The following is a 13,582-nucleotide window of genomic DNA, read 5'->3' as shown; positions in this document are numbered from 1 at the left end:
CTAGGTTTAGTGATTTCATGTTGGTAACGTGGAATTGGCCATAATGAAAAATTTTTCAATAGACTTTATTTTTTAAAGCATTTTTAGGTTCATAAGAAAATTGAACATAAGGTCCAGAGATTTCCCATATACTCCCTGCCCGTATACCCGCAGAGCCTCTCCCATTATCAACCATCTCTCACTAGAATGGTAAATTTGTTACAATTAATGAATCTATGTTGACACATCATTATTACCCAGAATCCACAGTGTACATTAAGAGTTTGCTCTTGGTGTTGAGGCTATACCATTTTAACACTTCCATTCAGAGAGAGCATATCCAGTTTCCTATACTCACAGATTATGCAATATTATATATATTTTATTTCAGCCAATTTAATGATACATTATGTTTAAAAATCTGCATTTCCCTAACTAGTTGAGCATCTTTTCAAACATTTAATGACTATTCTTATTTCTTCAGCTGTAAATTACCTGTTCTTAGTCTTTGCCCATTTTTCTACTGGATTTTTTTTTTGTCTTTTTCTTTTAATTTGCAGGAGATCTTTATATAGTATGGCTATCATTATTTGGTAAAAATGTTTAAAATGTTTTCTCTAAGTCTGGTACTTTTTTACTATATTTAAAATATCTTATGCTTTTTTGACTTCCTGATTTTGTAACTTGCTTAGAAAGAGATCACACCAAACTATAAATATACTCTTCTATATTTCTATATTTCTTTCTGATCCTTTACATTGAACTCTTCAAACTTTTTATAGGTAAAGATTTGAGGTACAAATAATATACTACAGATTTTTTCTACGATGGTGGCCAATCATCCCATCATATTTAATCCCTTCTTTACTGGTTAGAAATTTTACTTTTATTGATGACTAAATTTACACCCATGCATAGTGCAGACACACAAGTCTCTGGACCCTACTGTTTCATTAATCTATTTCTGTGCCCAAGATGTACCTTGTTTTAAAAAGTTTTTTATAAAACTACAGCAATTATCTAGCAGGACAAGTTCCCCTCCCTGTTCATTTTCAAAAATCTCTTAAGCTACTCGTACGTGTTTCTAATCCAAATGAATATATTATTTTAAAAATCAACAAAAATAACAGATCCATTAGAGGAGGCAAATCCTTTACAGTCAAACTGCTCTATTCTTTCATACCCTTTCTGGTACTGCCCACTTACCTGCTATGATACTCGGCTAGTGGATTTTCATCTTCTACAATCTTTCTGCCTGCAAAGTCAATGGTGATTTTCTTAGAGAGCCGAGAGGCATGTCGAAATTCTCTCAACTCCTCTTCTCGCTTCTGCAGAGTTTCCCGCTCAATTTTAGACAACCACTGGTTAGAATCACTGGCAAAGTAATCTGACTCATCATCAATGACTTGGGTCCTTCGAATGCTAAAAAAAAAAAAAAAAAAAAAAAATCACACATAGCAATTAGGTCACCTGTTGACAAATAAGGACTCACTGGGAAACCGTTTCAAGATAGCTTATTCTTCTGCTATCCTAAAGGTTATTACCTCAAATACGAATGTCCAAGAAAGCTCCAAAATCAGGTCAAGCTCAACCTGGTTCCCAGCTTCTGCATATATCTTATACCCACTGCAGGCTCAGCTCAGCTCCTAGAACTAATCTCACCCTCAGGCAGGAAAAGACACAGCACCATAATTCATGGTCCTTCTACTTTTCTTCCTAAACTGGCCCACACCGTTTGATAACTGAGCTTCTGTCTCATTTTGCTGCATCTGAGTTCATGTCTTGGTTCAATATGCTAGTCTTCCTATAATGGGGACACCCAGTCTCTTCTTGCTAGGCCTGATTGCTGGTCTTTCTCTTAGAAACTGGAGTTCTAATCTGGACTCTCAGTCCTGTGGCTTACTCTTAGGACGTCCTATTACTCTACCACTATATGTCAATTTCCAACCCCACTGCCCTCATCTCCAGTCCCTAACACACTGAAGCAAGCGCCAAAATACGATAACCAGGCCTATTTCTAAGATTATACTAACAAAGAAATGGAGACCTAGAAGGAATCTTGATGATCCACTCTCATTCTACATATAACAAATCTGGGGCTCACATAAGTGACACTCCAAAGTTATAAATCCAGTTGAGACTGGATTTGTGTATAATTACAAATTAGCAATATACATAGGCATAGAGAAATACTAAAATCATATTAATACATTGACATCAATTTTTCAGGACTCAGCTGGAATTATACAAGTTTTAAAGTAGACTGAGTTGGAAGTTTAAGAGGGCTCAGGAAAAATTGGTCCTGTATGTGAACTTAAATAATGCCTTTGAACACATAAGCAAAGAGGCAGTTTCAACAGGGAGAGATTCCAGGTCTTATTTATCGAGAAATGTACTCCATTTCTGTTGCTAGTAAGTTTTACTGAGTAAGGCTAAAAGTGATAGTTAAAAGATTAAGAGTGAATATGGAATTACAAACTGTATGATAGACTTACTTAAGGACTAGCTTTCAAAGTTTTATCTCATGTATTCACAGCAAATGATTTGGAAGTAGTAGGTACGTCTAACCAAAGGATTCTAATGCCAGGAAGAGACAACCAGGTCAGTTATAATAAGTAAGAAATTCAGGGTCTCTCTAAGGACTCTTACATTCCTGCATGGCCATTTGAGAAATGAGCATATAAGCCTTGTTTAAACATTTTTAAACCATTAACTGGTTTTCAATACATATTTGGTTCAAAAGAAGAAAAAATAAATAAACAAAAAATAGCACTAGTAAATCTATAAATATCTGTCTCCTAAAAAAGAAGTCAGTGGATTAGTCAGTGGACTAAATGACAAAAGTGTAGGAGTGTTAAGAGTCAACTTAGGAACATTTTAATATATTGATCATTGATTCAGAAAACACATTTAGTGTTGAAGGGGAAAGGGAAGTCATATGTTATATATATAGCTTCCCAGGGGCAACTTTCCTATAGATTCTCCACAGCCCAGTACAACGGTATGCCCATAGTAGGTACTCTAATATATATATATATATATATATATATATATATATATACTGGCTGACTAACTGAATGGCTGCCAGTGAAACAAGTGAGGAATTCTGTCAATCCAAAGCCATTTTCTAGGGGTTATACTAGCACTTGCTAAAAATCAAGAAATGTTGCAGGGTGGGATCCTCTTGGGACCTTTTCTGATTCAAACATGGATTCCAAACCAGCATGTAGGCCTCCAAAGCAAAGCAGCCAGCTCTTCTTTTCCTGTAAACCCTTTCATACTCCACTGCTAAGAATGCATCAAGTGTCAAAATAACGTTTTAATGGGCAGAACCTGTGGACTAGTCTACTTCTTAGCATTTATTGTAACCACATGATACCTAGTTCTGTCAAACTCTAACAGTTTGTCTTTATGCTTGATAGCCTTCTCCAGACCAGACTTAAATCGCAATTCTTGATGAGGAAGAAGATCCTTAGTAGAGATGTCCACCTTTCCAGAATTCTCCGTCCCTGAAATTAAATAAGGAAATCAAGTGGTGTCAGCCTATAATATAAATAGTTGTATCCCTGTGCAGCAAAGAACAAAATATCAGAAATCTGTGTGCCCTGATGACTGACAGCCTTCATTTCAATGGAAAGCAAACAAGTATACAGGCCAGGCTTTACTTGTCAAACCAAGTAGTGCTTGACACATAAAAGGTTCTCAATAAATGTTAAAGTCTATTTCTTCTCTTGTGGAAATCTGGATCACTAAGGGTACCATACTGTTTAACAACACAATATAAAAACGCCTTATAAAGTAAATGCTTTATTGAGTAGGGCTGAATATTACCTTTAAATATATTTTTATATATCAAAACTAAATAATGGAAGACAGAATAATGAGTAATGAGAACTTATCAGATGCTTAGGCACTGAATATATCTTATCTTATATGATTCAATCCTCAGAACAACCCTGTTATACAGTTTGTATTATCTTTGTTTTACAAGTGAGAAACTGAAGTTCAAAAAAAAAGAGACACTGAAGTTCAGAGATGAAAAATTTATTGAGTTCCCTCAGAAATTAGAAGGTAGAAACAAAATTTAAATTTAGGTCTAAATCTAAAGCCCACATTCATTCCTTGGCCTATGTGTTATCTCCTTTGTGACAGCATACTATAAATCTATATACCACAGAAAAGAGAGCCATAAATTATGATCTAAACCAAGATCTAAAATTTGTTAAGAAAACTAGGCTGTAATAAGGGCTGACTTTTCTCTTTACCTACAACTCCAGGCCTGTTCAAACTCCTGTCAAAACTTGCCTTTAAAATGGAAAAAAAAAAAAAAAAAGAAAAAAGATTCTTGTATTCTGAATATAAGAAAAGCACTTAGAACTACCTTTTCTTATAATAATGACCTTAAAGAAATCCTAATTGAAAAAATGTAAAGATATGTTCAACTTCATTAATAAATTTTTTAAATTACAACTATAAAAATTTTTAAATTTGAAATGTCAAAACTCAATAATATCTAGTATTGCTGTATATTATACAATATTTTGGTAAAGTGATATGGCAAATATATCTTGAATGTCAAAAATGATATTCTTTAACTCAGTAATCCCATTCTTAGGAATTTATCTCAAAGAAATAAAAAGATATATTAACAAAGGTGACCACTTGTGGTATTATTTATAACTTGGAAAGGGTCAAAATATCCAGTAACTGGGAAATTAGTAATCGAATTGCAATAAATCAAGTTATTAGATTTTTAGCCACAAAAGCAATTTATATGAAGATTATATAGCAACATAGAAGCTAATCATAAAATAGTAATTGAAAAAAAAAGGAAAAACAAAATTCTATACACATTGATTGCTACTTTATAAATACCAACCAAAATATTCATATATTAAAAAAATTTGCATAAGTGGAAAGTGATGAATACATTGTTTTTCCTTTTTAAAATGTCCTTAACTATTTTTATCATGTTTTTCAACTGTAAAAGACTTAGAAAAGAGTTGCAAAGAGTAGAATTTCTGTGTAACTTTCATTCAGCTTCCCTTGATGTTACTATCTTATGTAACTATAGTATAATTATCAAAAGTAAGAAATTAACATTAGTACAACTTAATTACAGATTTAAATTTCAACATCTTTTCCATTAATGTTATTTTTCTGTTCTGGGATCCAATTTAGGATCCTACATTATTGTTAGTTGTCATGTCTCCTTAGTCTCTTCCAATCTCTAACAATTCCTGTCTTTCCTTGTCTTTCGTGATCTTGCAAATCTCTTATTCTTAAGCTTTCATCTAACAATTTTAATATCCATTGGTGTATCTTAACTGTAGCAATTACTACTACTATGGTGTTCTAATGGTGATTTTCTATTACTCTCATTCCTTTATTTTATTAATTAGAATTCTTTTCTAAGAGTTATTTCTTCTTCCCCATTTATTCACTTAATTCAGAATGTTAAACTTTATTCTTTGAGTTATAATTCATTGCTATTATTAGGGACTTTTTGCTCAATGTTATATGGCTTTAATAATTTTCTTTAAAAAATTAGTAAATAAACTTATAGAATAAATAAGCATATAAAATGAGTAAATAAACTGCATCTTGCATACAAGGATACAAGAAGGAGAATAATCACAGATACAACAAAATGCATATATCACCACAGTAATCTAATCAAAAGATTGTTGCCAACCTGACATTAGCTTCTTCAGCAGTTTCTGGCTCTTATTTGAGTCACGCTGTAAAATATCCTGTTCTTCACGAGTACATACCTATAAAGTAATAAAAGCAAGACACATGATCCAATAGTTAAATTATACTGTTTGCTTGATAGACCTAAAAGTGACCTTAAATTACATATTAGATATGGCAATAAAATAAGACTTTTGGTGATTTTTTATCCAAACATTCTCACCCCCCAAAAATATATGTGTGTGTATGTATATCTACCTACCTACCTACGTGTCTCCAAATGAGTTTTGCCCTAGTATCTTTCTGTTTCTCCCTTTATGAACCATACAAAAAACCAATGTCACCCAAATAAATTTAATAAAACTGATCTCACTGTAAGTGTCCCTGAATGACTTGATAGCTAAAAAACAAAATATGACCTATTGTCAAAGGACAAAGATTTTCCCTCATTGAGAATAATGGAAAAAATATACAAGACTTTTTCTTAAAAAGCTGTCAGTTCTAATCATGAAATTCAAGTCTTACAAATTATAAACAGATCTTATTAGAAAGCAGAAAAAGCAGCAAATTATAGTGCCACCAGTGAAAACTAGTCTAACCTTTATACTAAGTATATTTTGTTTCTCTGCCTTCAAATATTGTAAAATAATGACTATATTAAGCAAGGAAAAAGTTCTATTTATTGTAAAATCATTGCAACTGTAAGAAAGGAGGCAAAGAAGGGGTTAAAAACTGTTTAATACTAGGCTTATAAAACTGTAAGGCTTCAAGGCCAATATGCTTTACATTACTGTTTCTTAAACTGTTATGTCTCCAAGGGATCTAACAGAAAACATTGTGCTTCCTAACACTTGCCTCAGAGTTCCTGTCAGCAACTACAGGTGTTTCTCTAGAGAAAGACCCATATGAGAGGACATTTACTGCCATTTTATGGACATTTTTGATGGCAGACATTACATTTTTCAGGTTATCCACTGTCTATCAGCTTGTTCTCTAAGTATATTAAAAAAATGAAAGGCCCCAAAGTAATCAAAGAGAAGGGAAAACAATATAAAATGGATGCCTTCACCAATACCAAATGTCATTGCTTCTGCTAGCCAGCTTGAATGGCAGAATAAGCTTTCTAGATAACTCAGTATGGTGTTTGTAAGAGAGTCGTTACTGTTAAACTCTTGAGGTCATCCTCTCAGACAATGTAGAACTATAAAGAGGAGATGCCCTGGAAACAGAAGCTTTAACAACCCAAGAATTATGTCATAGTTGTTTTCCTGAGGATATGCTCTATATCTAAAGACTGACAAAAAAAATTTTTGACATTTTAGGCCTTAAAGTTTTCTTGAACTGATGTTAATCTGATACAAGACTTGCATCACTCAACAATTATGTGTTCTCAAAACTCTTCTAAGAGGCTCGGTACTAAGATATAACCCTGGGTTTCTGACTAAAAAAATTCTTGCTACTATAATTTTCATTTACTATGAAAAAATAAAAACTGCTAGGGATGTAAATGTCCCTATTTATTAAACCAAAGCATAGTAAAACAAAATAGAAAAGGAATGATTACCAGAGTACCACAGAATAAACAAGGGCCAGAACCCTCTTGTTCACAGACAATACGCCCACAGATCAGACAGTTATTGATCAGCTTGTGCTTCTGGCCCAGGCAATCACAAGGGTGGCGACCAGGGATCAGGACTGCAAGCTTGTCTTGTCCCTCTTTTGTGTATAAACTGACAAATTTCGTCTTCTTCTTTAAGGAGTTACTGTTCTCTTGTGCCTGATTGTATAAAAACATCACAAGTAACATCAAATAATTAAGACAATGAAAAGAGTTGAGAGAAAAACCTCAGTTCTGTTTAATAATAACTTACACACTACCCAGGAATGAGGAAAGAAGGAAGGGAGTGGGAGAAATACAAATTTGTTATAATCAGGGTTTGAGGAAAGGTTTTGCTCTACAAAAACTAGCTAATATACCTTGCTTTTTCTGCTAGTAGCTTTTAGCCCTATATTACAGATGGTGGGAGGTAAATGTAGAAGTAAAAGCTGTTTATATGACATATTTAAGCATAGCTAAATTGAAGATCATAAGAAACAAAAATGCCTCTAAAAGCATTTGGTATCCACAGATTTTAATAAACTATGAATAAATTAAGAAAAATCAATAAAAATGGACTCAATACAAGTCAGATAACACAACAGAAAAATGGACAAAAGACCTAAACAGGAACTTCATAAAAGATATCCAAATGGCCAACAGTTACATGAGTAGGTGCTTAAGTTCATTGGTAATCAAGATAATGCAAAATAAAACCAAAATACAATACACCAACCAGAATGGTTAAATTGAAAAAGACATAAAATGCAGAGTGTTGGCAAGGATATAGAGCAATTAAAGCTCTCATACACTGTTGGTGGGAGTATAAATTAGTATCTACTAAAGCTGAACATATGCATATCCTGTGACCCAGAAATTCAACTCTTGGATATATACTCAACAGGAATGTGTAAATATACTTATCGAAAGACATATATAAGAATGTTCACTGCAGCATTGGAACTGGAAACTATCTAAATGTTCAACAATATATTGATTACTTAGTAGGATCTTAAATAACAATAAGAATGAAAAAGTATAGCCATATAAAACGATATGGATAATTCTTAAAAACCATGTTAATTGAAAGAAGCGAGACACAAAAGAGTGCATTTATACAAAGTTCATAAGCAGGCAAAACTAATCTATGATGTTGGAAGTCAAGAAAGTGTTTCCCTTGGGAAGGTTGTCATTTTGGGGCACACTGGGGGGTCTTCTAGAGTAATGATAATGTTTCATTTCTGGCTATATAGGTATGGGTCAGTTTGTGAAAATTTTATCTATCAAGTTCTGTATGTCACAAAATAAAAAGTTTACTAAGGGAACTATATTTATCAGCCTCTGACTTAGTCCATTCAGGATGTTGTAACAAAATACCATAGACTAGGTAGCTTATAAACAACAGAAATTTATTTCTCACAGTTTTAGAGGCTGAAAGTCCAAGATCAAGGTATCGGCATGGTTGGGTGAGGGCCATCTTCCACATCACAGAAATGACTTCTAAGTCACTGTATCCTCACATGGTAAAAGGGGCTAGGGAACTTCCACCCTCGTGACATAAGAACTTCTCAAGGGCCCTTCTTCCTGATACAATCACATATGCATTAGCATTTCAACATGTGAATGTGTATGTGGGGGGGGGCACAAACATTCAAACTATAGCAGCTTCTGACATTTCAAGTGTATAGATAACTCTTCCATGCTGTGGTATCATTTCCCTTTAAATTGAGTTTCTCAATATTTTCCAAAGACTAAAATTTCACTGTAGAAAAATCTCAAGAGTTCTAGTGGATAGGATAATACCATCAAGGAAGAGAATAATTCCTTGGTAAGTATAGATGTGAAGTGCTCTAATGTCCAAAGCCAAAAGTTGAGAGATAGAGACAATATCAATAGGATAATTTAGGTAAAAATTAAAATCTAAGACAAGTGCTAAAAATTTTATCTAATCTAGCAGGTCACAATTTTTCGAGCTAGTTAATTATATCTTTGGCTAGTAGGGATGGTGGTGAACAGATTAAAACCTCTAAGCAGAAATTTGTATTTGACTTTCATTAAAGTATCCAATTACATTACAATCAGGTATTTCAGGGATGGAGAGTCTGGCTTTGATTAGTTTCCTATACATAATAGCAATAACTATTTATCAAGGAGAAAAAGACATAAAGGGAAAACAGGGCAAGAAAATTCACAGCACATCAGCCCACTAAAAATCATCACTGGATTGCCATTGTACTTACATAAGGCCTCCAGGTGCTCTCCGACCTCATTTACATATCATTCTTTCCCGGCTCAAAATGCCCCAGGCACACAGGGCTTCTGATACTTCCTAGAATACTTTTCTCCATCTCCCCTTTGCATTTGTTATTCCTTCTACCTGCATGGTTCCTAGCCCATCTCCTTACATACTGGTTCCTTTTCATATTTGGGTCTTAACTATAATTTCAGTCCTTCAGAGAGGCTTTACCTGAATATCCTATCTAAAACTAATGCCCATCCCACCAGTTATTGCCTATGTCACTGTTCTTTTTATTTCTTTGATAGCAATTGTCACAATCTATAATTGCTTTAATTTTTTTTTTGGTTGTCTTCACTACTTTTCCCCTGAACCACTAAAATGTAAACTCTAGGAAAGCAAGAAAAACTTAATATGTCTTGTTTATTGCTATATTTCTAATAACCTAAATCAGTTTTTGACATACAGCAGACTTGCAATAAAAATTTCTGGATAACCAAATGAACTGCGTGTGGAAGCTGAAGACAGCTTTACTTACATGCCCAAAAATGGAATCGTAAATCCAATTTGATCATCATTACTCATGGTTCCAGATCCGCGAATCTGCCTACTTGCTAAAATTTGTAACTTCCAAATTAATACTTCAGGTGCTTTCATGATTAATCATGGACATGCACAGTGGCAAAAAAATTGAGTTACCAAATGCACATATTTCCAGCTATGGACAGCAAGGGAATGATCCGCCTTCTTGTTTTAGTGCTCATACTGTAAACAAGTATCTTCTTTTTAGTCTTTTTGGTGCCACTTTTTTGCATTTTTGTGCTTTTTGTTGGTGATTTTACTATTTACAATGACTCCCATGCATAATGCTGAAGTGCTGTCTAGTGGTCCTAAGCACAAGAAGACTGTATCTTATATATAAAAAAAGGTGTTTTAAATAAGCTTTCTTCAGGCATGAGTTATAGTCCTGCTGGCCATGAGTTAATGAGTCAACAGTATATATTTAATAAAGTGTCTTTAAACAGAAACACACATAAAATAAGGTTAGGTATTAACTGGTTAATGGAACTATTGGGACCAGAGGCTCCCTGGAACCTAACCTTCTATTTCCCCTAGGAGGTTCAGTAAGTAATACCACTTCAGTATACACTGCAGCTTTAACGAGAAATTACTGTATAAAGAATAAACCGTTTTTTCAAATTTATTTTGCAAGTTTGCTTAATGAGTATAAAACACTTAAGGACAAAATATAGATTCAGAAACAGGTTGTTGGGGGGGGGTAATATGCTCTGAAAATATTAGGAGATATAAAATTAAATGTTAAATCATTATTAATTTGAAGATCTTTCCTTGCCCAAGTCTGGTAACTTAAGAGTGAATTCCAGCTTTTATTTTACCTTATGAAACCTACTTAATAGCAAGCATCAAGGCATCTTATCCATTAAGGGCCATTAATATAAATAGTGAAATACTCTGTCAAACTAAGATTGGCTTTACCACTCTAAAACCTAGGTTGTAGCAGCAGAAATATCACAACCAATGCACACTTCTTTATTTATAAATGAGTGAGCTGACCAAATAGATTGGAGCAACACGGAATTGACTAAATTAAAAGATTAAAGAATTTTTTAAAAGAAATACTTAAAAGGATCGGTATATATAAGTTAAAAAATATTTATCGATACCATTTAAAAACAGAACTAGAATTTTCTTAAAAAGCATACTTAGGAAATCAACTCAACGGAGAAAACATAAATAATAGTTCTCATATAATTTTCAACAATTTTCTTTCCTAGACGTTAAAAATTAATTCAAAGTTTACTGTCGCACTTTCATAATTATTTTTAAAATTATGAAATAAGGCTTTAAAAATTTCATCCATTATTCATCACACTGACGAAAAAATATTTTCTTTATGCTTCCACTTTACTTTTATCCTAATAAGATTCTATTATCTTATTAACCATCGCCACTTATAAAATATATATTTGCACACATATACAAAATACATCTACTTAAAAAACAAGTATTTTTACTGATGAGAGTAATATTTTTTTAAATTACTCAAAAGAATGTTTAGATGGATTACACACCTAAATGTGATGAACATTTTCCCAAATTATATATTTTGGAGAATAACTTTATTAGCTGCATGGTATTCCATCAAATGAGGGAACCATAATTTATTTAGTCTTTCTCTTATGGCTAATCAGGTCAGTTCAAATTTGCAATATTATAAATAACATTGCACAGAACGGTTTTTTTTTTTTTTTTTTTGGTATTTCTGATTGCTTTCTTAAGTTAGATTTTCAAGTCACATTAATAAGTCAAAAACATATGAACATTTCTACCATTCTTGATGTATGCTGCCAAACTGTCCCCTAGAAACCTTAACCAATTTACACTGCCATCAGTATCATCATTAAGTATTCTATTTTTAAAATCTTTGACAATTTGATAGACAGTACTTCAGAGATTTCATGTGTATTTATTTGATTACTAGTAATCAACGATCCTGGTTTGCCCAGGACATAGGGGAATCCCAGAATATGGGACTTTCAGCACTAAAAATGGGGAAGTTCCAGTCAATAAGGCAGACAAAATGGTCACTTTAATTACTGGTAAGGTTAAACATCTTTTTATGTTTATCGGTTTGTGTTTTTTCTTTTGCTTGTGATGGTCTTTGCTCATTTTATTCCAATTGATAAAAGGCTTAAATCTTTTATTTTTTTTAAAACTTAACATTTTGTAAACACTTTCTCGTATTGTTCTTCCATGAGCATCACACTCAGAATTTCTAATCACTACTCTTCCATCTTAGCATAACTAATTATTCCCTTCTGCTGGGAAATTTAGCTGGTCAAATTGTTCTGATTACAAAATATTTCTGCTTATCTCACAGGTCTATTGATTACAAAATATTTCTGCTTATCTCACAGGTCTATTTTGACTACCAAGAGAGAATACAAAAAAAGCTCTAAAGGCTAAATGATGATAAGGATAGTTATGGTGGGGGTGGTGGATGGTCCAAAATAGGAACACTCTGAACAAACAGTTAGAATGTGCATTCTTTTAGGATAAAACCACAAAAGACATGTTGAAATTGAAGCCCTGGTGCACTTCATTAAATATTTTCCATCACATATACAGATACACACACACACACATACGAATAATGGGAAAATATACCCGATATCTCAATATATATGAAGGAAACATATATTTATATATAAAGTATTTCAATCTCACCTCTAAGCAAATATAACTTATTTAATCAGGCTGCTAAAAACAACAACCATAAAGTAATTATCACTTTCTCTTGATAAAAGTCATGCATTTGTTGAAAAATTGCCATTCTAGACCAATTTGTACACCTTTCACTCTGAAATGTATTAGTCTTTTCCTCTTCTCCATATAGCCAGAATGAACTTCATTCTATAAGCATTTACCTTGGCCAAATCAAAAGGTGTTTTGACCTCCATGGTTGTATCAGGTTCAGCAAATGTAGGAACTTCCTGTCTATTTCTTCCTTTCCGCCTATTTCTCTTCAACTGGTCTGATTTCTGCCCATCTAAAATTTCTTTAAAGAAGAAAAAATATGTATGTACAGAGATAGATAACAGAATTACTGGTGAACTAATAGCTAATAAAGAGAAAGCAAAGCTTAATATTTAGAGTCAAGGCAAGAAGTCAGGTAGGTCTTTAAATTATCTTTTCCTCTTCAACCAGAATTAAATGTAAACTATCATTTACAAGATTGTAGTTAACGATGAAGAATACTATCTAGGATTAAGAAGTTAAATTAAAATCTGATATTTTAGATTGTATGATAATGACTTAGATTATTTAGTTTGGTCTTCATCTTTTGCACTAACCAGTTACTCCTAAATGCTACTTATACTAAAATTGGTCATCATTTACCTTCATTCATGTATGTACATAATGGAAAAGTGCTTCTTTAATCCATGTTTAAATTTTTCAAATTATTTTGAAGTCACATTTGTATCTTCGAACAGGTATTTTTGTGATCTTTTCTAAGTTATAGATTGAGAAGAAATGAACTAAAAATATGTATA

The 13,582-nt window shown here is 32.9% G+C and overlaps 1 protein-coding gene across 1 annotated transcript in view; it reads right to left on the bottom strand.

The window, feature by feature from the left end:
- TRIP4 (thyroid hormone receptor interactor 4) overlaps nucleotides 1–13,582 on the bottom strand; it is a 45,093-nt gene that overhangs the window by 27,452 nt on the left and 4,059 nt on the right. The window contains exons 3-7 of the mRNA XM_016141075.2: nucleotides 12,956–13,086; nucleotides 7,238–7,450; nucleotides 5,675–5,753; nucleotides 3,359–3,488; nucleotides 1,186–1,401 (exon numbers count right to left, since the gene is read on the bottom strand). Of these exons, the coding sequence (XP_015996561.1) occupies nucleotides 1,186–1,401; nucleotides 3,359–3,488; nucleotides 5,675–5,753; nucleotides 7,238–7,450; nucleotides 12,956–13,086 (769 nt within the window). The remainder of the gene's footprint in view (nucleotides 1–1,185; nucleotides 1,402–3,358; nucleotides 3,489–5,674; nucleotides 5,754–7,237; nucleotides 7,451–12,955; nucleotides 13,087–13,582) is intronic.

Source organism: Rousettus aegyptiacus, unplaced genomic scaffold (assembly GCF_014176215.1).
Source record: "Rousettus aegyptiacus isolate mRouAeg1 unplaced genomic scaffold, mRouAeg1.p scaffold_m13_p_3, whole genome shotgun sequence".
Lineage (NCBI taxonomy): Eukaryota > Metazoa > Chordata > Mammalia > Chiroptera > Pteropodidae > Rousettus > Rousettus aegyptiacus.
Note: the sequence above shows the minus strand (reverse complement) of the source record. Positions and strands in the feature narration are given on the sequence as shown.